The sequence below is a fragment of the Podarcis melisellensis genome, assembly GCF_964234715.1.
Source record: "Podarcis melisellensis genome assembly, chromosome: 17".
Lineage (NCBI taxonomy): Eukaryota > Metazoa > Chordata > Lepidosauria > Squamata > Lacertidae > Podarcis > Podarcis melisellensis.
Genome location: NC_138534.1, coordinates 1,002,081 through 1,028,445, shown reverse-complemented (window position 1 = coordinate 1,028,445; position 26,365 = coordinate 1,002,081). Strand labels below are relative to the sequence as shown.

Genomic DNA, 26,365 nt, shown 5'->3' with positions numbered 1-26,365 from the left:
AGGCTGAAGGAGAGCGGCAGCATAAGCTGAGATACATGCACGTAAGAGGGCAGGTGGGTGAAAAGGCTTCCAGGGCTGAGCCCAGGGCACCAAAGGGTACACCAGGTTGCAACACCTGGACCCTGACAGAGCTCCTGCCCACTTAAGGGTGGTACAGAAACTGGTTGCTTCTACCATCACTGCTGCTCTGGAAACAATCGCAAGGGAGCAGTGAGAAGAAACCAGCTGGTGGGTGGGGGCAGAATTCCACCTCTTGCGCTGGCCAGCCAATTCTTTCCCTTCAGGCTTCCAACCAATCAGAAGCAAAACAGCTTCAAAATAAGCTATTGTTCCCTTAACTTTTAGCCTCACAGATCAAAATTTGCCTTCACCAATTAATCAAGCAAAACTCATCTGCCATTTAAACAAATCAAATCTGGCAGCCCTACAAAATAACAGAGGAACCTGAGAAATGGGGGGGGATCCTGCACTCCCACTCCAGGGGCAACAGATCACAGAGCATTCTCAATACCACAGACCCTACCCTGCTGGTCCACACTCAGAGGCCAAGACCACCTGCCCCTCCGTATATCGATATGCCCATCCCCATGTCCCATAGTGCCGGCCTCCTTCCCTCTCTCCCTCCCTCCCCAGCCTGCACCTACTGTCTGGGAGTTTGAGGACTCGTTCGCCCAGACTGTGGAAGAACAGGTGCCGCATGGCCTCGTCTGCAGAGATCCGCTTCCTGCCCTCAAACTGCGTCGGGAGAGAACAGGGAGGGGGAAGAAGAGAAGACAAGAGAGATCAACTGCTGTGCTGCAAAGAGAGGTGCCTGCCCTTCTGCTTCCACCAGGAATGCCATTCTGAGCAGAAGTGGGAATGTATAGCCATTTACCCAGGAGTAAGCTATGCCCAGCAGTCCCCTGGCTGGATAGAGAGGACTCCTTCACCACATGTTCTAATCCCCACACCAGCTTTCCCCAGCCTGGTTTCCATTTTGTTCCCAAAGGGCAGCTGTGTTATGTTTTTCTTGGCACAAACAACAAGCCCCTGAAGATGGACAAGTGCAATGCCACATAAGGCTCACAGTCCTCAATCCATTCTGCAATTCCCTGAGGAGGGCAAGGCCAGGCCATTCAGCCCCAGCAGAGAAGGCCTTCCTGTCACCTGAAGCTGCAAAGACAATAAAGGTCCACCTCCGGCGGAGGGAGAGACAAAGAGGAGCCACAACTTCTCACCTGCAGCAGCTTCCCCAGGAGGTCAGCCCCTTCGCTATCCAGCCTGTGGAGATCCAGGAGAAAAGGAAGATCAGGCTCTGGAAGGGAAACGGAGGCCCTGCTTCCCAGGTGGGTGGAGGTGCTCAGCTGCTCCGCTAACAGCATTAATAGGGGCTTGTAAATGAGCAAAGTACCTCCCAACTACGGGTTGGCAACTGGTTTGGAAAAGGGGCAGGTCTGGAGCAGGACTCAAGGGCCAGCAACGTCCCCAGACCCTTCAGAGCCAAGACACAGGCAAAGGCCTTGTAAAGCCCCCAGAGTCAGTTTTGGCTCATGCATCAGTCAGCAGAGGAGGGGCACAAGCCGCCATCTCTGACAGAATCCATGTTCTGGAAAGGAGAGGGACAAAAAGCCTTTGATCTGCACCTCTGCTCAGGAGAAAGCAATGGAAGCCAATGCATAAAAGGGGAGCCGGGTGTCTCTGGGATCAAGGGCCAAGTAGAAAAACAGTGATGGAGATGGAGAAGGAGAAGGAGAAGGAGAAGGAGAAGGAGGAGGAGGAGGAGGAGGAGGAGGAGGAGGAGGAGGAGGAGAAGAAGAAGAAGAAGAAGAAGAAGAAGAAGAAGAAGAAGAAGAAGAAGAAGAAGAAGAAGAAGAACCACCACCTGTAAGTACTTGGCAATCATTTCTAATGATTTCCAGTGGCGTAGCGTGGGGGGGGCAGGGGGGGCCGGCCGCACCGGGCACAACAGCTGGGGGTTAGGGTTAGGGGGCGCAAATCCACGGGTTAGGGGGCGCAAATTACTTGCCTTGCCCCGGGTGCTGACAACCCACACTATGCCACTGATGATTTCTATGCAATTTTACACACATTTTACTTACTAAGCTAATTCCCAAGTCATGTTACAACTTTTTAGGACCCTTCATTTGGGGAATTGGAAAGTTGAAAAGTTCAACCCACCCTAACATTCCCTGAATGGCAGGTTGACACTCACCTTGGGGCATGGTTGATGAGGGCCTCGGGACGGTATTTAGGGTAATTATAGGCTCGGAATTCTTCATTAGACTGGATTCCAGGCCATGTCTCTTCGTTGGGAGTCCCTGGTGATGCAGAGGAGAGAGAAGGAGAGACCAGAAAAGAGTCAGCTCAGGACACAGCCAGGTTGCCTGAGCAGGAGAGCGGCGCTGATCCTGAAACAGGACTTTTAAGGAGCACCCACACCAACACTTCTGCCATGTTTACTTATGTATATGTTGTCCTTTATTGATTGACTAGCAGAGTTGTTTGGGAATTCTAAGAAACAAAGAAATCAGTGGTTAAAATCAGTGAAGTCTTGAAAGGCTCAGCCTGCCATCTTGATCCAAAATGGCATCCAGCTGAAATCTTTGATCTTCTTTGATCTCAGAAATCACCATGCAAAATTTGGTTAAAGGTAAAGGTACCCCTGCCCGTACGGGCCAGTCGTGTCCGACTCTGGGGTTGTGCGCCCATCTCACTTAAGAGGCCAGGGGCCAGCACTGTCCGAAGACACTTCCGGGTCACGTGGCCAGCGTGACAAAGCTGCTCTGGCGAGCCTGCACCAGCACAGCACACGGAAATGCCGTTTACCTTCCCGCTATAAAGCGGTCCCTATTTATCTACTTGCACCCGGGGGTGCTTTCAAACTGCTAGGTTGGCAGGCGCTGGGACCGAACGACGGGAGCGCACCCCGCCGCGGGGATTCGAACCGCCGACCTGACGATCGGCAAGTCCTAGGGGCTGAGGTTTTTCCCACAGCACCACCCGCGTCCCTACAGCGCCACCCGCGTCCCTAAAATTTGGTTACAATACCCTAAAAGCTATCCAAATTCATAGCAAGTAGACAAACAACTTGCTAAAATATATAATAGACTGGTTATCGTTATGGATTTATTATGGTAATTGATTATTGATCGACTGAGTTATATCCCCCTCCTTGTCTAGATTCCTCAAAGCAGCTCAGAAGACTCCTGTGAATCAGCAGTCTAGTCTTCTGTAAGGCCCTCCTGCCTCTCCCCACTGATCTCTCGGCAACACAGCAGTCCCAGCAAGGTCACCCCAGGACCATACCCAATATCCGAAAGATGAAGTGCAGCTGCTCCTCAACTGTGGAGCCTGGGAAGAGCGGCCGTCCTGTGGACATCTCATAGAAGATGCAGCCCACACCCCTGTGAGGAGAAAGACAAGGACATCACTGGGAATTCAAAGCAAGGACCATGAACTTCAGGCTTTAAATCAAAACCCTGATTCTCTCCACTGGATCAAAACATTATGTTCCAAGAAAATCCAAATTCTGCCACTTGAATGTGCTATGTGACTTAACCAAATATGTATCTATTTCTTCATTTTGCAGCACCATTTTCTGGTGAAGAAGAAGCAACAGAGGTTTTCCACAGTCAGTGGGTGGAGCAGCTTCTGGATTCTGCACAGATCTTTGTCCCACCCATGAAAATCAGAAGCAGAATTAGAAAGATATAAGAAAATATGCAAAATTCTTTTTAAATCTTAATTATCATTTTTAATCATACAAAATTTGCACATTTACATTTACCAAAATACAAACCAAACATTTAACACCCACTTCCCTTCCATGGTTTGTTTTCATTATCTTTTTTTTTAAATTTTTTATTAAATTTTGCATAGATATACTTCACAAAACATACAGAAGACAGGAACAAACAAAACAAACAAACAAACAAAAAAGAAAAAGAAAAAGAAAAACATTAAATACATACAACATAAACAACTCGACTTACATTGATTTTACAACAACATTAATCGACTTCCTTTTATCTCGATTTTGGATAATGTTATCTTAATTATCTATCTGCTGTATCTATTCCAAAATAAAATTTTTACGTAGTAAGCGCTATCTCGTGCCTACTGTGATTTTTTGAATACATATGTATTACTGATTAACATTTTGTTTTTCCCCTTGTCTCTGTTTCCATATATATCCTAAATTTATCCCATTCATTGCTAAATTTTGTACTTTTTTGGTTTCTTATTTTCTGTGTCAATTTTGCCAGTTCTAAATAATCAGATAATTTTAATTGCCATTCCTGTAGTGTTGGGATTTTTGATGTTTTCCAGTGCTGTGCTATGAGGGTTCTGGCGGCCACTGTTGCATATTGAAAAAAGGTTCTATCTTCTTCTTTGATGTCCTTACCAATTATCCCCAGCAGGAAAGCTTCAGGTTTTTTAGCAAACGTGTATTTAATAATTTTTTTTAGCTCATTCTAGATGGATTCCCAAAATTTTTTAAGAATCTTGCACGTCCACCACATGTGAATGAATTCGCCCTCCTTATTCTTACATTTCCAGCACAATTTATCTCCTGTTCTATAAATTTTATGCAATTTTATCGGCGTTATGTACCATCTGTACATCATCTTGTACATATTTTCCTTGAGTGTCGTGCATGCAGAAAAATTCATATCTTTACACCATAGTGCCTTCCATTTGTCAAACTCTACATTGTCCCCAAGATCTACCGCCCACTTCACCATCACCTCCTTTACTTCCTCATCCTTGGTGTCCCACTCGAGCAACTGGTTATACATTTTTGATAATAATTTCGTTCGACTTTCTATTATTTCAATCTGGAATCTGGATTTTTTCTCACTTATTCCAATCTTTTTATCTTCCATCCACATTGAATTTATTTGGTGGTATTGGATCCAGCCGGTCAACTTATTTTTTATTTCTTCGTATGGTCTTATCCTCCACCCGGCTTCTGTTTTAGTTAGTAAATCCTCATATGTCCATCTTTCTCCCTCAATATTTGATTTTTTAATTGTTAAAATATCGATTGGTGATAACCACCAGGGCGTTTTCTGCTCCAACAATTTTTTATTCCTTTCCCACGCTTCCAATAGTGGCCCTCTAAAGATATGGTTAGAAAAACCTTTATGAACCCTTCCCTTGTCTCGCCATAGGTAAGCGTGCCAACCAAACCTTAGGTTAAACCCCTCTAGGTCTAACAAATCTTTATTTTTAATGACGATCCAATCTTTAACCCAACAGAGGCAGGTTTGTTTTCATTATCATATATGTAAGGGATTTTCAACCTTGCCGCCTTTAGAGTATACTTTTTAGAACTAGTCAGCCAAAGACCTTCCCTGCATCTCTGCCATGGACCTTCGCCTGCATATTGCAGAGGATTCTGGCATGCATTGAGAAGGGCAAGAAATATCTCAGAAACAAGTAGGGCCTGCAACTAAATGTTACAGCGAAGAGTCCTCACTAGCACCATGGCAATGCTTAGTCAGCATCTATGGCCAGTGAGGATTCTCAAGACTTCATGAGGCGAGTGGGGAGGGGGTTCTCTCCTTCTGTTCCACTCCTGACCCCTCCCCAATGTACAGTGCTACCTCAGTTGTCAAATGTAATCCATTCTGGAAGACCGTTCGACTTCCAAAACGTTCAACAACTGAGGCGCAAAGAGCGGTCAGCAAAGTCAATGGAGAAAAAAAGGGGGGAAACGCAGCGGAAGCTGTTTGACTTCCAAGGCGCGTTCGAAAACGGAAGCAATTACTTCCAGGTTTTTGGCATTCCAGTTCCGAAATGTTCAGCTTCCAAGACGCTTGAAAACCAAGGTACCATGTACTTCTTTCTGCAAACCTTTGGATTCCCCTTACCGTGCCCCAAGTTTTCTGGTATCTCCCTTTTGTTTGAAGAGGGTACCATTTTGGAGCTGCTGTTGGAGAGTCTTGTTAACTCTTCCCTGGCAAACGTCCCCTTGGGAGGCCACCTGACACTTAGAATCCTTGTTTTGAAGCATAGAAGAGAAGGCATTCCAGGGCAGGGGCAGCCAATCAGATGTCCTCTAGATGTCATGGACCACAACTCTCATCCTCCCTGACCTCCAGCCAGGCTGGCTGACTAATGGGAGCTGGAATCCAGCAAGAGCTGGAGGGCACAACGTTGGCTGTGCCAGTTCTAGGATGTGCACCCAGTTCACCACACTTTGCATGCTCTTGTTCCTGCACATTACAGGGGAATGTCACATGGCAGTGGGCAAGTTGTCCTTCAGAATGGCTTGTCTGCCACCCCTCGTCTCTACATGGAGGGATTGGGGATAAACTTCTAAGGAACTCACCACAGTTTGTGTTCCTAGTGGGCCACTGTGACTCAGCTACTGGCTCCATGCATTTGTTTGTCTCTAGCTTCAGTCTCCTTTTTTAGCTCTGCAGTTTCCTGAGATCCAAGCGGCATTCACCGCTGTTTCCTTTACATGGCCTCTGTTTACTTACGGTAAAGATAAAGGGACCCCTGACCATTAGGTCCAGTCGTGACCAACTCTGGGGTTGCGGCGCTCATCTCGCTTTACTGGCCGAGGGAGCCGGCATACAGTTTCCGGGCCATGTGGCCAGTATGACTAAGCTGCTTCTGGCGAACCAGAGCAACGCATGGAAACTCCGTTTACCTAGACTTCCGGGTTAGCGCGATCGACTAATAGTGGATTCCCTCTGAGCTCCGGAGGGAATCGGCTCCGCAGGATCGGGTCTTGCCGCTGCGGCGACGTGGGGACCCTTAAAAATCACAGGCGGTAAAGCCTGTGAGCGTGGTGACTCGGCGGGCACCATTTGCGCCCCCCCCGAGCTGCGAAAGAGCCTTTTTAAAGGCTCCGGAACAGGGATGGGGTGAGCGGCGCGGTGCTGAGAGTAGACTGCTCCTTCTGCGGAGTGAAGCTGCATTGCCATTGTCGGAGAGCACTGGCTTCTTCTTGTGAGCAATCAGACTGTAAGTAACAACCCGTGAGTAGTACGAAAATTGGATCTTTAAAGAAAATTTTTGAATTAGGCACGATCGGGGAAGGCTTAAACAGGAAGTCCTCCTCCCCATTTTGTAAATAATTTAAAGCAAAGGACCTGCTAACTAGGGTCGAGAGAACTCTTTCCCCCCCCCTTTTTTTGGTTAAAGATTTTAATTTCACGATTTGGCAGTATAAGAAATCTTACTGGAGGATAAAGAACTAATTTTGGGAGCTGAAGTGTCACCCCCCCCGGGCCCGGGAGTGCCCCGCGAGAGAGCCTCTTGATGAGGTATCGAAGAGTTTGACAGCTGTCAAATTAGCTGTCAAGACGGAAAAAGAGAACTTTGTTTTTGTTGTTTCTGCTGGTTATACTTGTTACAATTTGAAAATAAGGAAGAGCTGATACAAACTAACTTGACTTTTGGATTTGAGCTGAAAGGAATATCAAGGAACCAAAATCCCTCTAGAGGGGGTTTTGGGACATTACAAGAATGGCTGGAGGAGGGAAAATCCAGGCGGAATTGGACAGAGCATTTGTTCTCTTGGGAAAGATACAAGGCCAACTTGATGTTTTGGCTACAAATGTTACAACTCTGGACTTAACAGTAAACAACTGTTCAGTTTCTGTTAATTGATTCTCATGAAAACTTACAGATTCTGGCTTCACACAATTAACTCAGGCCAGTGTCAATTTACTCTTGGCAGAAAGCCAAGGTCTGCTTGACCTAGAAACTACTTACTCTGATTGGTTAACGATCAGCACTCAACTCTGTTATCTAGGAATGCTAGCACAGTTTGTGTTAAGCGGGTGTGTTAGGAGTTAGGAGTGCTGTGTAGAGAGAGAGAAAGAAAGGATTTATTTTGCTTTGTTTTGTATGCAGAAACTCTGCTGGTTTTATTTTTCCTTTTAATAAATCCTGTAAATAGTTATTCTGAGTCTAGCTGACTAGTCATTCCACCTCAACTAGCTTCTTCGCTGTGCAGGAAAACTCTGCTACGCTTGGGCTAAAGCCATTAGAGCTATGCCTGGCACTTCAAAGTTCGAAGAACAACATCATTGAGTTTGATAAGGATTTGAATCAGGAAGCCTATTCAACTATGCAAATAGAGAAACTTGAGAGCTTTGAGAATTTGGAGAAGGAGATAGATGTTGTCTTTGAAGAAAAAGAAGGAGGAGCTGCAATTCTGCAGGTGTTAAAGGAGAGCTTGAGGCCTGACATGATGGCAACAAAGGAAGATAAAAATTTGATGTGGAAAGTCTGGCCTGAATTGGAGACTGAAAAATGGAAAGATCTCCTTATGTGGAGATCTGAAGACCTAAGGATTACAAATTTGATGGTGGAAGTCGGAGCTTTGGGGACATTTGGTTTTGAAAGGAGTAAGAAACAAGATTTGGAGTACCCCACAGGCTCCACTTTTAAGTATGGAGGTCTGGCTGGAAGAAATATGGATCCTGTTGGGCCGGAGCCTCTCCGAGATTTGGTGTTCAATATTAAGGACTATCAAAAAGGCCGGCAGAGAGGAACTGAGAGAGAATTAAGAGCCTCGGATGTGAGATCTCCAGGCTGATAGTAGATTGAGACTGATGGACACTTGTTGGGGGCTGAAACCGGGAAAGGGGGGGTGGAGTTTGGGAATCCAAAGAGGACATAATTATAATTTGTTCGGTTTTATTCTGTTTTGTTATTGGTATGAAAAGTGGGGAATTCGTGGAAGGGAATATTGGTCGATCTTAGAAAAATGTTTTAAGAACGAGTATTGATGTTTAAGTTTGGATAAGGCAAAACTGGTTTTTAAAATGAACTAAATTAAATGAAAATAAGGTTAGCAAAAATAAATTGAGGAAATGGACTAAAGAGAAAAAGTAAAATAATAATGTGTTAAAATAAATTATTAAGTTAAGATTGAGAAATAAGTAATAAGGATTTGCTGAGTTAACAATTTAAATTGGAATACAAGAAGGGGAGGAGTGAGGAGGTCTGAGAAATAAGGTAAAAGAAAATAAGCAACTGAAAATATATGTGTTTTTATTTTTGTATGTTGGTTATTTTTTGTTTATTTTTGTTTTTGTTTTATTATTGAAAATGCTAATAAACATTTAATAATAAAAAAAGAAACTCCGTTTACCTTCCCGCTGGAGAGGTACCTATTTATCTACTTGCACTATGACGTGCTTTCGAACTGCTAGGTTGGCAGGAGCAGGGACCGAGCAACAGGAGCTCACCCCATTGCGGGGATTCGAACCGCCGACCTGATCGGCAAGTCCTAGGCTCTGTGGTTTAACCCACAGCGCCATCTGTGTCCCTCTTTACTTAAATCACCTTTTAAAAAGACAAGAACCATGCAGAAAACAGACTGCACCACTAGAACTTGTGGCCTTTCAGATGTTGCAGGACTACAACTCCCATCTCTCCTAACCATAGGCCAAGTTAGCTGGGCTAAAGAGAAAGTCCAACAACATCCGGAGGGTCACAGGTCCCCCATCCCTGTGGGATGTTGCAGGACAACTGATGGGCAAATGGAAAGTACTATCAAAATTCACGGATTTCAACCACAGGGAGGGAGAGCTGGCCACAGTCTGCTGAATCCTTACCACATGTCAATCTGGGTGGAGTATTCTGTCGAGCCCAATAGTATATCTGGGGGTCGGTACCAAAGTGTCACCACTTCATTGGAGTAGGTCTTGGTGGGAATGGATTTTGCCCGGGCCAGTCCTGGGAATGTTAAGTTGCATTGCATTACATTTTACATTTCATTACATTTGTTAGTAAATGTTGCAGAGCAAGGGCAGAGAGATAATTAGTACTCACCAAAATCTGCTAGTTTGAGCTCCCCTCTCTCATTAATGAGCAAGTTCTGGGGCTTGAGGTCTCGATGCAGCACCTTCTGACGGTGGCAGTAGGCGAGGCCACGCAGCAGCTGGAACAGGAACAGCTGGAGGAGGGAACAGAGCCATCTCAATGCCCTTCCCTCTAGTTCATCGCTAGATCTGCCATATACAGTACTTCTAACCAGCCATGGATGCAAAACAAGTGCATTTAGGAAAATATTTCCAATTCATATAACTTCTTCAAACAGTGGGATTTTCTTTAGAAACATGCCTTTATTTTCTCAGGACAGTTCCACGTTCGTTTGATGGGGTTGCCACCAATAACCAGAGCATTGGAGGAGAACATGCAAAGCCCGTATCAAATCCCCCCGTGCAATCTCATGCTGAAGTGAGCTTTTGCCAGCAAGATCCGTAAAGTTGCTTGCTACGCAGTAAAAGAATCCACTGAAACAGACTCAGATGGGAGTCAGCAACTTACCTTTACATTGTGCATATTTATTACATTGCCGCAGTCGTCAAGATACTGTTTCAGGTCTTTATCCTGGGGTGAAAGAAGACGCAGGATTGACAACTTTCCTCTTCATTAATTTAAAATGACTGATTTGTGCAAATAAGTCTGCAATCCTATGAGCACCTACCTGGAAGTTAGTCCCATTGAATTCAAGGGAATCTTACTTCTGAGTAAACATGGGTAGGATGGCACCCCTTATCGTTAAGACTATATGGGAATCCTTCAACCTAGAGTGGGCATAGCATTCCCATGCAGTGGACTTGCCATAGGACTCAGCAGAATTCCCCCACCCAGGAATGTGCCCTGGACCAATAAAGTGAACAGAAGGTTCATACATCCCACACCCCCATCCTTTCCCCTGTGCCTACATGGTTTGCACCAGACTGAGCAAGAGGGCTGGACGGGGATGTGGGAGTCACGTCCAAGCCCAGCACTGGTAGTGGTCTCAGGGGCAGGGAACTGACACTTACTGTACTTCCTAGGTTTCAGGAGACTGTCCTTGAAAAACTTGCCCCCACTTATGCTACAATCATTTCCTGCTGAAGTGGCTGCTTCAGGAGGGCATTGAAAGCTACCTTGAGTGTTCTATTGTAATCTTTTATTTTTCTTTTGAAAAAAATTAATAAAATATTAATAATAAAAAAGGATAAAATGGGGAGACCCACGTACCCCGCATTGAACTCTTTTGGATGAAAGGTGGGATATAAATGTAATAATAATAAACATAATAAACATCACACTCAATTTTCAAAAAAAAGAAAAAGAAAAAGAAAGCTACCTTGAGAATTCTTAAACCTATCATAAAACTGTAATTCCCAGGAGTCTTTGGGAGGAAGCCATGACAGTTTTAACACCCTCTCTATGTGCACTGTAGGCAACATCTTCCTTCAAACCAGCCAGGCTGTTCAAAATACGGGTTTTCTGAATGTTCAGCTTTCAGTCGTAAATAATTTGAGATGTTTTCATTCATAAAGAAGTATAAGTTACAGTTACCATGCCCGCCCCTGTTTACTCACTAAATACTCGAAGACAAGCGTGAGGGATTTCTCTGTATGGATGATATCATGCAGGGTCACAATGTTGGCATGTTTCAGATCTTTCAGAAGTGAAACTGGAAAACAGAGAAAGAGAGGCACGTTGTGGAACGCGCAACAGAAGCACCTCTAAAGAGTTTAATGGAGCCATTCCTAAACTCTAGGCTTTGAGAGAAGAACAGCAAGCACATGACATGAAAGAGAAAGCTAGAAAACTCCAGGGAGCCTAAAGCACCCACCAGGGAGGAGGTTATCTGCTGTGTCCCTACATGATCCACTGCTCTGGACTTGCCGCTGCTTGGGGTGGGTAATTTTGCGCCAGTGTGCGCCAGTATGCCGCTCCCCTGCCTCTCCTGTTCTTCTCTCTCAGCCTCGCCAAGGGCAGCAGAGTCAATCTTCCTCCTGCTCCCTGCAGACTTGGGGGGGGGCCCTTTGGGTCTGCCCTCTAGACACCTACTGGGTCCTACTGAGGCAGGTAAAGCTGTGAGAGGGAACTGGCTGAGCTGGGAGGGGCAAAGAGATCTGGTCACAGATCAGAAAATGACCTCTCTCAGCTGTGTGTACATTTGCTCCCGTCTTCCTTCCCCTCTTCATGTGAACCACACACGGGCACAGACATCCTTCTCTTTCTGTCTAGACCTCTCTTCTTTTGCTCCCTAAAGTTTTTTAAAAATGGTTTTACCGACATGTAGTGGACGTGTGAACTAGGAGAGGGGTGAGGAGAACTTCAGGTCCAGCAATTAAATCATGGCATAATAAGGTGTGGGATTGTGTAACAATGGCAAAAACTAACCTGTTTTAATTAGACTTAGAGAAAGAACATAAAAACAGTTAAAAGGAAAATATTTTTTTCCTAAAATGGAGTAAGTTTATTGACAATTGCAATTTCTATGGAATACCTCTGTGTGTTAAAGAGGGGATTTTCAGTACTTTGACTGGAGATTAATGGTATCCTAGTTCTAACAACACACCCTCACTGGTTCCTTTGATTTGTTGCCTTGTTTTTATGCTTCTTTGACTGACTGACTGACTGACTGACTGACTGATGACGATGATGGATCAAGTTCTGCTAACCTCAGTTCCCCCAAGCCCACTGATACCTCCTCCCTCCTGAGCATGGGAAAGGTGTGTGTGCACATGTCCTTATGGCTGCGCATGCACCCCTGAACTTCACTAGCGAAGGAAATGATAAGAACACTGCAGGTGATATTCCTCTTGTCGGCCACATCTGAGACTCTGGGTTAAGAGTCTCTACTGCCCTAACATGAATTCTTCTGGACTTCTGGCTGCTACAGTAATTTTTCTGGTCAAGACAAATATCTTATGACGAGTCTTTGTGTTCACCTGCATTTTCAGTCTGGGACCCCCTCCATTCATGGATGCAGCTGTTTGGCTCATCCAAACGTCTGCAGCTATTTCCACTTTCCACTGGCTGTGGAATTCTTGCAGCTGCTCTCTGAGACAGGCAGAAGGTGGAGGGGTCTCCACAGATGGAGCAAGAGCCAAAGAGAGGCAGAGTTTCCCCCCATCTTCCTCTGCCTTGAGTTCTACAAGGGCAAACCTGAGACTGTCGGCCAGGGCCATCCCTTGGCCTGGGTACAAGGAAGGAAGTGGTCTGGTGATGGCAGAGTGCCCCAATGGACCAGAACCCACTGAAACTGGCTGACCCTTCTGATTTCAGGGAGTGTTGATGTACCTTCCCGAATGGCTGTGCAGGGTGCTCCTTCTTCGTGCTCAAGACGGATCTCCTTCAAGGCCACCAGGTTATCGGTGAGTTTACTCTTCCCCTTGTAGACCGTGGCGTACGTCCCCTTAATGCAGCAAAGACAGAGCTCAGGCTAGCAGCCCAATGCCCAACCTCTAGTCAACTGGCCTCTCACCCCAACTCTCCTCCAAGTCCCAAGTTGCCCTGCAATTTAGTTATGCCCCCACGCCAGCAAAGAATAAATTTCACCAAAAAACCAGAGTGCAAAACGTCGTCTATGTAATTGCAGAAAGATGTTCTCAACACCAGACTGGTCTGATCAGGGGAAGAAAGTTCTCCGCCCTAGAGAGGCATGATTTACTCTTGAATTCATAATCTTGGGCGCAGTTAATGCAATTCCCTTCTCTCATTTATCCTCTCAAGAGCCCTATGATGGATTCATTAATTGGCCCATTTTACAGAAGAAAGAGTTGAGGCTGACAAGAGATATGGGTCAACAAGGAGTTCTGGATAAGGGTGTTAGTGGCAATCCTGGAAAAAACGAGATTCCGTGTGCTTTAATGTGTTCTGAATGCATGTGCTGGAAAGGATGGGTGACTGAATGGAACTCCCCAAGGCCATTCTGGAATTTGAACCAGGTCCTCTTAAATCCACTGAACTAAAGGAACCTTCCCAGGCTGAATGGATCAAATCCAACGTGAGAAGTGATAATAAGGTGGGATGAGCTGGAAGTCTTGTGGAGATAAAGGAACAAATACCCTGGATTGGCCAAGCTCACTGCTCTAAGGCTAAGCCAGGGTGGTGTCCTGGGTTGAGTGCTGGGGAGAGCCAGGTTCAAATCCCTGCTCCCTGACCTATGGCAAGCCACCCTTTCGTAGCCTATTCTACCTCACAGGGTTGTTGTGAGGATATTAGGTACACCATCCTGCACTCCTTGGACTTGGAGGAAGAGCAAAGTAGAAATCAATACATTAAAAAGAGAGAGAGAAATATATTAAAATCAGCATGAGAATGACCCTATCCCAGGTGCCCTGAGATGAAGCAAGGCGAGCTGAGTGGTCGTCCCCAGTGTGTTCTAGACTGGAATTTGTTCTCAGCTCCGCCTTCCGGAGGACGGTCAGGGCACTCACTTCTCCCAGCTTGTCCAGCTTCACATAGGTCTCCAGCTTCCCAAAGCCAATCTCCGACTGCACAAGAAAGCACAAAGAGACAGGGTGGGAGGGGCTGCCTTCTCCAGCCGGGGGCCCTACTGCACTAGCAACCCTCCAACGTCTTCGTGATTATTTGTGCTCGCCATAGCAGGAGGACGGTTATAGGTGATAGAGACTTTATCCCACCTTTTTTGTGCTGCATAGAAGGTGGCAAGCAGGTGGGAGCTCTGGGAAAGAATGAATGTGACTCTACCACTAAAGCACCATTCCAGCATCAATGACCCTTTGCAGAATCCACCTACAGCATGCCCTCCCCCCAGTCGGGAGGGGCTCCTGGTCACTGTTCCTACTGCAGTGAAAGGACAGAGTAGGCGGCTGGGGGGAGGCTATAAGTACTTGTCTTAGCCTTTAAAGCCCTGAATGGCATGGGGCCAGGTGACCAAAAGGTTGCCTTTTCCCATACACACCTGCCCAAACCTCTTTAGAGACCCCCAGCAAGTGAGATAGGGAAATGGCTATTAGGAGAAGGACCTTTTCAGTGGTGGTGCTCTTTAAGCTCTTTCTGGTGCCAGGTGAATGCCTTTCTTTATTCTCCCATGCCTTTATAATCTGTGATCTTTAGAGATCTGAAAGCTGGATTAGCGGAGGTGCTGTTTGCACAAAATGAGGCCCCCTTGCTCAATGCGACTCCTGCTGCCCCACACCCCCTAAATCTGCTGTAGAGGGTTGGGGGAATCCCCAGAATGGGGCAGGGCAGGGAAGAGGGTGAAAAGTCCTGTTTTGCACACAGACTTCCTTCGACACACGCAGACCCACAAAGCCCAATGGCAAATTCAAACCTGAATTTTGATCCCAGTGATTGCATATTTTGTATTTTTAGTTCTACTGTGAATTTTATTTCAGCATTCCCGCCTCTGCTGAAAATGTATACATAGTCATTGTTTTCATGATACTGTTAATATTGTGTTTTATCGCTTTATTTGGCCAACCACCCAGAGAACTATGTCATGGGGGAGGGGCACTATAAAGAAAACCCAAGTGAACAAATTGCATTTAAATCTGACTTACCAAAGAGACTCTCCGTAACCGTCTGCTCAAGGGCTTGTCAAACAGGGGGCTGTTTAGAGTGAGCTTCTCGAGGTAACCTTCCGGCAGGCGGATATCAGCGGGAAGTGACAGGCGCTTGTTAATGTCCTGGAGAGGGGAGGAAAATGGGGTCCAAATTCTGGGGGCAGAACTAGAGCTTGTAAACCCTCAATGAAGACAGGTGTCTTCTGAGGGCTTTCTCTGTCGTTGGGCCACTGCAGGATTCCCTTCTGAAGGGCAGGCCTCAGGATGTCTCAGCCGGCAGAGCCTGAGACTCTTACCCTCAGGGTTGGGGCTTCAAGTTTCCTGCATTGCAGGGGGCTGGACTAGATGACCCTCGTGGCCCCTTCCAATCCTACAATTCTATGAATCAGGCTTTCACACAGGCATTCCTCAGAGCATTAGGAGATAATTCAGCTGCATAGGTGTGACTTTTACCTGCCTGATTTCACAGAAGGTTAAAAGTGCCGGCGGAGGGACTATGGTCCATGTATGGTGGGGCTGCAAAAAAGTTAAAAGATTCTGGGAATGTATCCACAATGAGTTAAAAAAGATGTTAAAAATTTCTATAGAGAAAAAAACCAGAAGCGTACTGGGTATCTTAGGAAAGGATATCCCACAAGATAAGAAAAAATTATTCTTATATGCCACAGCTGCAGCTAGACTACTACTTGCAAGGAACTGGAATGGAAATATTATCCCCACAAAGGAAGATTGGATATGTAAATTAAGCAAATTTATAAGGGAATGCAGTGGACGTAGCCTACCTTGATTTCAGCAAGGCATTTGACAAGGTGCCCCATGATATTCTTGTAAAGAAGCTGGTAAAATGCAGTCTTGACTATGCTACCACTCAGTGGATTTGTAACTGGCTGACTGACCGAACCCAAAGGGTGCTCATCAATGGTTCCTCTTCATCCTGGAGAAGAGTGACTAGTGGGGTGCCACAGGGTTCTGTCTTGGGCCCGGTCTTATTCAACATCTTTATCAATGACTTGGATGATGGACTCAAGGGCATCCTGATCAAATTTGCAGATGACACCAAACTGGGAGGGGTGGCTAACACCCCAGAGGACAGGATCACACTTCAAAACGACCTTGACAGATTAGAGAACTGGGCCAAAACAAACAAGATGAATTTTAACAGGGAGAAATGTAAAGTATTGCACTTGGGCAAAAAAAATGAGAGGCACAAATACAAGATGGGTGACACCTGGCTTGAGAGCAGTACATGTGAAAAGGATCTAGGAGTCTTGGTTGATCACAAACTTGACATGAGCCAACAGTGTGACGCGACAGCTAAAAAAGCCAATGCAATTCTGGGCTGCATCAATAGGAGTATAGTATCTAGATCAAGGGAGGTAATAGTGCCACTTTATTCTGCTCTGGTCAGACCTCACCTGGAGTATTGTGTCCAGTTCTGGGCACCACAGTTCAAGAAGGACAATGACAAACTGGAACGTCTCCAGAGGAGGGCAACCAAAATGGTCAAAGGCCTGGAAACGATGCCTTATGAGGAACGGCTAAGGGAGCTGGGCATGTTTAGCCTGGAGAAGAGGAGGTTAAGGGGTGATATGATAGCCATGTTCAAATATATAAAAGGATGTCACATAGAGGAGGGAGAAAGGTTGTTTTTTGCTGCTCTAGAGAAGCGGACACGGAGCAATGGATCCAAACTACAAGAAAGAAGATTCCACCTAAACATTAGGAAGAACTTCCTGACAGTAAGAGCTGTTTGACAGTGGAATTTGCTGCCAAGGAGTGTGGTGGAGTCTCCTTCTTTGGAGGTCTTTAAGCAGAGGCTTGACAACCATATGTCAGGAGTGCTCTGATGGTGTTTCCTGCTTGGCAGGGGGTTGGACTCGATGGCCCTTGTGGTCTCTTCCAACTCTATGATTCTATGATTCTATAGAGTTGGTGAAGTTAACAGCAACCATAAGGCACCAGACTAATCAGAATTTAAGGTCGGAATGGCAATGCTTTGAGGATTACATGAAAAAATTACCTGTTCTAAGGATAATATGTTGATATGTATAGACTAAGTTTGTAAAGTAGAACTAGAAAAAAGTAATATATTAATAAGAATCTAAAGATTAAGAGATGATGAGTAATGGGGGAGGGAAGCCACATGGGTGTATGCTTTGTTTTTGTTTTTGTTTGGTTATTATTTTGTATTGTTATTGCTAATTGAATATTGTGTACCTTTGGAAAATAAAATAAAATACTGTAAAATTATTGGCGGGGGGGGGGAGTGCCAGCTGAAGGGGTCTGTGAAAAGTAAGTATATTGCTAGGTATTCGCTTAGAAATGAAGATCCCCTCAGTGGAGTTAGTTATATGGAGGAGAGTTTTGATTTATTGGATATCCCTATGGCATAAACTCCCGAACCACTATCTAATTCAATGCATGTGGCGGGATGACTTCACAAATTTGTGGTCAGGAAAAATCCATGCCAAATTGCTGTCCTATGAGATCTCGCCCACTGAATTGCTCACCTGGATCTAAATGTGGCAAAAAGGTGTATAAATCAAAGGCTGGATGATGCGGAGCTATACCAAAATTTCATAGCTGGCGGTGGAGCCTGTTCGCCATTAAATTTCGGCATAACCCCTATCTACCGCGCTCCGTCCTACTTAACATCGCTAATGGCCGCGTCTCACCGATATGCCTTCATTAGAGCTAGGTTCAATGTATTTCCAACAAATGTGCTGAGACATAGATTCACCAAAGGCCAAGTCCCTTCAATGTGTGTGTGTGAAATGAAAACATCTGAATCTCTACATCATGTTATGTTTATCTGCCCTTTGTACAGTTCAGCCCGTGCTAGTATACTGAACTCCATAATCCAGCCTATGGCCGACAAACCAGTAGACCTCCAGCTCGCCTGGGTTCTTCAAGATGTGGATCCTTATATTACCCTACAGGTTGCTAAATTCCTAACAGCCGTCCTCTCGTACAAGAGACGGAACGGAATGTTAGCTGATTATTGATACTTATAAGAATTTTCTATAATGACATCAGATATTGATTTTAGTGTAGTGCCAAAAAAATTTAATCTTAATCTTAATCTTAAACTTTTCTTATGAATGGCTAATATCCGTCCTTGTGAGTTGTGAATTGTGTTATACTATTTGTGGTTTGTACGAGTCCGCTCTTTTATTTGATTTGTTTTGTTGTGTTGTGTTTCATGATGGGCGTAAAGCCAAATAAACATTTTGACTAGGTAACTGAACAATTCACACTATTTTATTTAAGGTTTCTTGGTGCAGACTTTGTTATTTCCTGGCTTTTTTTTTGATGGGGGGGGAGATAGAATGAGTGTGGGTCATATAGACAGTGGTACTTCTGGTTACTAATTTAATTCGTTCTGGAGGTCTGTTCTTAACCTGAAACCGCTCTTAAACTGAGGTACCACTTTAGCTAATGGGGTCTCCCACTGCCACAGCCGCAAGATTTCTGTTCTCGTCCTGGGGCAAAGTTCCTAACCCGAGGTACTACAGCGAAGTCTGTAACCCAAAGTGTTTGTAACCCGAGGTACCACTGTAGAGCCATCTCTAGACATCCCTTCCATGGTCCTCTCTAAAAAGTGACTTGTGCGAAAGGGAGATGGAGAAAGTCCCTTAGTGACAACTGCTCTGAACTTTGCACGCCCATCTTTAATGCTCGCACCTCGGTGGAGATCTTGCGCGCTGGGTTGTTCCTCATGCGCACTCGGACTGGAGATTGCACCTCATCAGATGATGTCCCTGACGCCTGGTCGCTCTCACCATCTGAACCCATCTTGAGGTCTTCGTGGACAATTTCTGCATCACAGAGAGATGGAGACAGCACAGGCAGGGAAATTAAAAACCTTCTTCTCAAGCAACTCCCTCTAATACCTCTCAAGGATCTCCCGTGGTTCTCAATATGTCATTGTACCTTCCCTTCATGGCCACCTACCCACTGCCCCCCACCTTTGCAAAAAAAAATTCCATTCTGTGGGACAGGCTGTCACTACAATTGGCCTCCCACAAGCAAAAAACAAATGGGTCTGGTCTTTAATGTAGCAGACTTCTGAATTGGGCTGTCACATTTTGAAATGCTCCCCTATCTACATTGAAAGATCCTCGCAAACAGAAAATCAGTGCAGGAGGCAAAAGTCTGGACTAGAATATTTTCTTCCTGATGTACCTGTTTCTCTTTTCAGTTAATTTTTCAGTGTTGGACCATTCAAAAGCCACTCCCTCCAGCCCCCTCCGTCTGCTGCTTACGTAGACCAAGCCCAAGACCTAGCTGGTTTGAATAACATGCCCCACATGCACAAATTTCCCCTTTCTCACCCCAATCCAATTTGACCATGTGTGTTATAAAGTACCATATTTTATTAAGAAAAGTCCACTATAGCCCAGTATGGTATTAAAGTAGCCGGTGGTTTTCATTTTTTAAATAGATTGTTATGGTTGATACAACAGAAACTTGCACAATGTCATGTAACGAGTTCATGGCCAAGATAGTCTACCCCCAAGGCAATAGAGCAAGGAGGGGAAACGTGTGCCTTTCCAGGTATTGCAGCACTCCAAACTCCCATCCGCCCCAGTCAGCCTGGCCAATGGTCAGGGATCATGGGAGTTGTAGTCCAACAACATCTGGAGGGCCAGAGGTTCCCCATCCCTGCTCTGGGCACTGAACATGTTTTAAATACCAACAGGGACCTTATAACCTGTGTCTAATAAACTGTTTCAATAAAAAAAATTAAACAGAGAGATGTTGGTTTCATGTCAGTTTCACTTCCATTTCACATCACACCACCCTGTTCTGTGTGACATCTTACCTGATAGAGAGCTGAGGAGATTGCAAGCGCCTGCCACTTTTTTTTACATTTTGGTTGACTCTCATAAAGGTGGAGAATGGGGAGCTTTCACTCCTGGGGATCTAGAAGGACAGGAAGCTGCTTCAGACCAAGTCATTCTGCTGGTCCATCTAGGTAAGCAGCAGTTTTCAGACAGGAGACCTTCCAGTCCTTCTGGAGATGCCAGGGACTTTGGCAGGCTCCCTCATGGAGCCACAGCCCTGTCCCTAGGAGCCTTTGTGAAACTGAGATGAAACCGAAACACTTCTTTCTGGTCAAAAATGGCAACTGATGCAACATTGAGCCACAAATCTTAAGATCTGTGTTGATACGGAGCTAGCACCTGAAACCAAGATCCCTGGGAATAAGGCCCCTAAGCCTTGGTTCCCAGCACCCTTCCCAAAGGCCTTCTGGAGCAAGAAACAGAAATGAAAGGCTCAGGGTCCCCAGGCTTCTTGCTCCAGGGATTCCCAGCTCTGATGCAGCCCAGCTTACTGATGAGAGGCCCAGGTTGAAAGGATTTCAGGTGGGACTCCAGAAAGGCTCTCCTTCACTGGCCAAGCCCCTGCCCACACAAGGGGGAGGTGCAATAGTCACCTAGTCGGGCGGAGCGGTTGAGGTGGGCACTCAGGCTGCGGCTGACGGCCAGTCGGGGCCTGCGGAAGGAGCCTGCGTAGCGGTGCAGGAGGGCGTGGACGCTGCGGGAGGTGCTGGGGCGCACGCTCTTCCCTGTGGGGCCTGGGGGGAGGGAAGCGGGGAGGGAGGGAAGCCCACACATGGACAGCCAGATGGGGCAGGTGATACAAGAGTTATGAGAGGCGCCAGAGAGTCAAGCGGGCAGCAGGATGGAGTGGGGTGGGGGGGCAGGGGACACAGCAGTTAGCAGCAGAGGCAGCGTTGGCATTGGGGAAAGAGCCCACCCAAATGTCCATCACGCCACCCAACCACAAAGGAGAGTTTAAGGGATTGAGAAAAGAAAGTGTGATATAAACAGGGAGGAGGGTGAATAGGAGGCAAATAGGAATCGCAAACACTCCAAAAGGAGGGAAAAGTTTGTACACAGTGGAAGAGAAGCACAGATGGCAAAAGCTCACAGGAAGAGAAAGCAATATGCATAAAGAGGCAGGGAGGGGAAGGGAGTCACACCACCAGAATGAAAGGAAGGCAGAAATAAAGCAGATACACAAAAAGAAACAAACAGAGGGAAGAAAAAAAGAGAGAGAAATATGAAGGAAGGAAAAACAAAAGAAAAATCAAAGCAGAACGGGAATCAAACTTAAAGTGGGATGAAAGGGGTGTAATGGAAAGGCAGGACTTACCTGAGAGGGGCAGCCTTCTCCCCACAGCTCTGGTAACCTGAGACACCCCCACTTCAATATTTGAGGAGTGGGGTGGACAGTTATAATGAACCCCAATGACCACCTGATCTGCTTCCATCACAGCCGAGGACCAAACTTTCCAGCATCTGATGCCAGAGCACACCAAGGCCTTTACTCTACCTGGCAGGGAAAGGTGTCTATATGGCTTAAAATCAAGAATGTTTTCTAGTGTGGTCTCTGGAGCACCTAGCAGATACCTTGGAATCCCCAGGTTTCACTTTAAAAAAGAAAGCCAACAAGTTTCTAGTCTGCAGTGTGACAGAGATAACCTAAAAATGGCAAAGACAACTATAATCTGAATACACCTATGAGAGACATCTGGTGATAAGGATTACCCCCTCTTCACAGTTCCTTCTTCTTTCCTCAAGGGGAGCTATCCCTCTTCCCCATCCCTTCCTCCTGGTTTTCAATGCTCAGTGACTGGATCAGTAGCCAGCCATTCTCTGTGGTCTTTTCCTCCCTCTGACTGCCAGAGGATTTGCAAGATGGGAGCAAAGGCCTCTTACTGGGCTTCAGTGCAGCCAAAAGCAGCAAAAAGCCTCTTGTGCTGCTTCTGCTGACAGCAAAGCTCAGCACAGACAGAGAGAAACACTCCCTGCCCCCAGGTGTCTGCTGCATCCACCCAGCATAAGCAATCTCATCCCCATTCTCTGCAAGTCATAAAACAGGAGGAGGGGATCCGTGTGCTGCTCGCCCTCCTCTGCCACGCTGCCAAGGAGATTTGTGGAAGGCAGCTGATGAGTCCTATTCCCACTCCCCCTTCATTGCCACCCTCTACAGTCAAGGCAACACCTCACCCTAGCGAAGGCGGTACAGTCTTATAAGAAGTGGCCTCACCTGGGCAGAAGAGAAGACCCCTCGCCAATTTCCAGTGGCCACCTAGTTCTGGTTGCCAAGATCCTTGCAAAGAATACTGAACAGGAAGCTGCTGTTGGACTCAACTCCCATCATCCTTGATCACTGGCCCTGCTGGCTGGGGCTGATGGGAGCTGCGAATTCAGCAACATCTAGGGCTGCAGGTTCCCCATCTTTGCTCTTAGGATAATCCAGTGCTTTTTTTCTTTAAAAAATGTTTAGGGGTACTCTCATTTTCCTACTCATGTTAAAATAATGTTTAGGTGTATGAATACTCCTGCATCCCCCCAGAAAAAGCACTGGATAAATCATTTGTGAAATATGATGGATAACACTCATGGAAACTTGAAATTGGTTGGTTAGTAGGTGGAATCTATTAAATGTCTAATTCCCAAATCAGTAACAAGCCTGCGTTTTAAGTCAACAAACTTTAATATTTCTGTAATTCAAAACCAAATGGATTAGGGGTTAGTTTATATTCTCTGTGCCTACATGGTCTGCATGACTAAGCTTCCAAACACCACTGTTTTTCACATGCTCTGGTGTTGGTTGCTCCCCCCTTTGTTTTTTTGAGAGAAATGTGAATGTCCCATTTTATGTTAGTCTTTTGACTGCCCTAAACCAAACATTTTAAAAGGTTGGATCTGAAACCAAGCAGCGACCTATCATGTTTTCTAGTATCTACCTGGCAGATTCAACATTTCCTTTTCATATGGTGTTCATTTCTGATCCAGCTGTTTGATTTGTGGTCAAAATCTCTCTTGCATTTCACACTGAAAAGCTGCTCCTTGTTGTTTGTTGATCAGTAAACCTTTAGACTCGAGTGCTGGGTGGCCCTGGCAGGTTCATGCTTCCTCTCCAGGTTAGCAAACAGAGCATGCAAGACAGCAGATGCATGACCCTGAGACGAGCCAGCCTGGGGGAAACCACCATTTTATGCCCGCTACTTTCTCAAGAATTGGCACATTAATTGAGATCTTGAATTAACAGAGAAGGCTGCATCCAATGCCAGTCCTGAGCAGAGCACTCGCTGAAATTAATGGACAGGACTAACTCAGGTTCATACATTTCAATGGGTCTACTCTGAGTAGAGCTACCTATACCTTTTGACTGAGTTTGTAACATGGTGAGCTAATTACAATTTCTGACAGGAAAAGTTTACCCAATGCCAGCAAGACTGAAAACAATTATGTAATATTTGCACACATTAAGCTACTTGCATCTTCTTACAATAAGGGTGTTTTTTAAGAAGTTAGAACTTTGAACCAGAAATTCACTGAAAAGTACAATGAACCTATGAAGGCAAAAAGACAGGGACTGAGGAACCACCAGGAGACACCAGTGCCTGTATGATGTATGCACTGAATTAAGTACACTTACGGTTTTTCTTTATTGAGCAGTTTAGAAACTTTTCCAAATAAATAAAAGTATTAAGCAAAAAGGTCCCAGCACCTGACCACTGAAATCCTCAGCCTGAACAAACTGCAAACAATCTTCCCTGTGTCCGACTCTGCCCCCCCCCCGCTCCTACTCTCTGAAACATTAAGGGCTAGAAACTTGCTCTTTTAGCAATACTTCAAGTTGGAGGGTTCCATAGTAGGCAGCAGACTCTGAGCAAGACGTGGCCCTCCTTAGTGCATTCCTGGGCATGTGAGAGCATCGGGGGAGCTCCCCCGCCACATGCACTGTTCTCCGCTGCTGGCAATCGAGAGCACTCACCATTATCGCTGCTGTTGTTCTCCTCTAGGTTGATGGGCTCATTGAGGTTTTTCTCTGCTGTCCGGCTCCCACGCAGCGTCATGGACAGCTGCCGCTTGATCTTCTTCATCCGATCCATGGTGGGGAAACGGCTGAAGTCACTGCACGTGGCAACAAGGAAACAGGGGGTTAACCCACAAGGTGAGCATGTGAGCAACTCCCACTTGATAGGGAATGGGGACGGGGAAATGCCAGTCCACAGGGCGAGATACAAATCCTAACCCCAATCCACTCTTAATGTAGGATAAGCCAGATGTAGCAAAATGTACGCATATACAGTATACTTCATTATGAATCACCCTGTATTTATCATTTTAATTCTGCTTCTTTGCCTACAAGGTGGCCCATAAAATATTTCAATGCTAAAAAAACACCCACTTAAAAGTCTGCATATATGCAGTCAATAACACATGTGGGCGGGGGGGCTAATCCAGCGACAGAAGAGTGCACTGTGGATCCTGAATACTTCAAGGGGAGGGGACTCCTGGGTCCTATGAAGAGCCATCTCACGTGCTACTCATATTCAAAATGCATCTGCTTCTTAAACTGTATTTTTAGGCATGTAAAATATTTATGTCTCGAGTTGTGTACTATGGTGACTACAGTGAAAGAACTAAAAGTAAAAAAGTCTCTGGAAGTATGTGGGGAAGGAATTTTACAAAGTTAAGAAAACTATCGATCAGATGCCTGGGAAAAATAAAGAAAAGCTCCGCACATGTTTCTGGAATGCAGGTAAGGAGGGGGAAGTTTCCATAGTTGTGGTGCCCGCCCCCCGGAGAATGCCCAACTGCAGGATCCTTAACAGCACAATCCTAACTGCCTCTACAAAGAAATAAGCTCTATTGAATTCAATGGGGTTTACTGCCAGATAAAATAGGTTAGGATTGCAGCATAATCTGGGAGCAAAGAAGCACCTGGAAATGGATATATTTATGAATGGCAACTTTCAGGCAGGGGACATTTCCAGCCCCATTTGGAGAGGCTGGGGGTTGAGCTATGGCCCTTTCACAGAAGCAGTGGGGATACGAATACTACATGCTCTCTGTTCATGTAGAGCTTGAGAACGGAATGTGCAGCCTCAAACACTCCCCAGAATCCTCTGCAACATACAGGGGCTCCATAGCAGATTTGGGGTCCCAGGCTGACAAAAGGAAAAGGGAAGTGTTCCCCCCAAAAAAGAGAAAATGTGAAATCCACTGCTCTGAGGCATCGAAAATTCCCAAGGCTGCACATATTCACATTTGAGAAGCTTACTCTAGATTTGGGGGGAAATGAGACACAGGGGGGGAGAGGGGGTGAACCAAACCCTTCCTTTTGTAGAAGGATGGGTTTTATTTTATGCTTATCACTATATTTGGAGCTGGGAAGAAATTTTGCCGCAGGGCCAATTGGCTAGCGACACCATTAAGCATAATTCATTCCAAGCGCATAATTTGGAGGGTGTGTGTCCATGCTCATCATACACACAAAGAGCCAGCCATAACAAAGAAGAGAAGGAAAATGATTTCATTGGAGGCTTGAACCAGCCTCGTTTGGTCACAAGCTGTATTTTGGGGTATTCTTGCTTTCATCTGCCTCTTGAGCCTTTCCGTAATGAATGGTGGGGTTAAATATAGCTCCAGGAGCCGGAGAGTGTGCGAGGAAACCGCCCAGTCTGGGTATTCAGTTGACAGATGGAATCCAAAGGCAGCTTAAGAAAAACACAGGTGATGGTCTGCTTGGGGTCAGGTTCTTCAACTGTAACACACACGGACACAGCTGAGATAGGTGCAAGTCAGAGGCTCACCAGCAGCTGTGACAATTTCAACCAACCCTGCAGCACTGGGAAGTCTTGGATCCAGACTGCAGTTATTCTGAATGACCAGAACTACTATGAGACGCTTTGAAGGAAGTCTGCAATGAAATATTGGAAGGGAAAAGGGCACCAGAGCTGTGGAAGGAAGCTTATATTACATTTATACCGAAAACAGAGACTGAAAAGACACAGCTTAAGAATTACCACCCCATATCGCTGCTTAATGTGGATTACAAAATTTTTGCAGACATTTTGGCTAAAAGATTAAAAAAGATGTTAGTAGAAGAAACTCATAAAGACCAAGTGGGCTTTCTCCCGGGCAGACATTTGTCTGATAACATGAGGAATATAATTAATATTTTAGAAAAACTACAAGTAGATATCAATACCAAGGCAGTTTTGATATTTGTGGATGCAGAGAAAGCCTTTGACAATATTTATTGGAGTTTTATGAAGAAGA

At 45.6% G+C, this 26,365-nt stretch overlaps 1 protein-coding gene across 5 annotated transcripts in view; it reads right to left on the bottom strand.

Moving 5' to 3' along the window:
* CDK16 (cyclin dependent kinase 16) overlaps window positions 1-26,365 on the bottom strand; it is a 61,281-nt gene that overhangs the window by 4,129 nt on the left and 30,787 nt on the right. For 3 of the 5 annotated variants that reach the window (XM_081895263.1, XM_081895264.1, XM_081895262.1), the window contains exons 2-15: window positions 24,072-24,211; window positions 20,716-20,856; window positions 18,960-19,093; window positions 15,273-15,398; window positions 14,184-14,240; window positions 13,045-13,159; window positions 11,331-11,425; window positions 10,282-10,344; window positions 9,784-9,907; window positions 9,567-9,687; window positions 3,286-3,383; window positions 2,192-2,297; window positions 1,218-1,260; window positions 645-735 (exon numbers count right to left, since the gene is read on the bottom strand). In XM_081895263.1, the coding sequence (XP_081751389.1) occupies window positions 645-735; window positions 1,218-1,260; window positions 2,192-2,297; window positions 3,286-3,383; window positions 9,567-9,687; window positions 9,784-9,907; window positions 10,282-10,344; window positions 11,331-11,425; window positions 13,045-13,159; window positions 14,184-14,240; window positions 15,273-15,398; window positions 18,960-19,093; window positions 20,716-20,856; window positions 24,072-24,189 (1,432 nt within the window). In that variant the 5' untranslated portion in view covers window positions 24,190-24,211. Of the gene's footprint in view, window positions 1-644; window positions 736-1,217; window positions 1,261-2,191; window positions 2,298-3,285; window positions 3,384-9,566; window positions 9,688-9,783; window positions 9,908-10,281; window positions 10,345-11,330; window positions 11,426-13,044; window positions 13,160-14,183; window positions 14,241-15,272; window positions 15,399-18,959; window positions 19,094-20,100; window positions 20,179-20,715; window positions 20,857-24,071; window positions 24,212-26,365 lie in introns of those variants that run through there. The other 2 variants (XM_081895265.1, XM_081895266.1) reach the window with 2 other exon arrangements.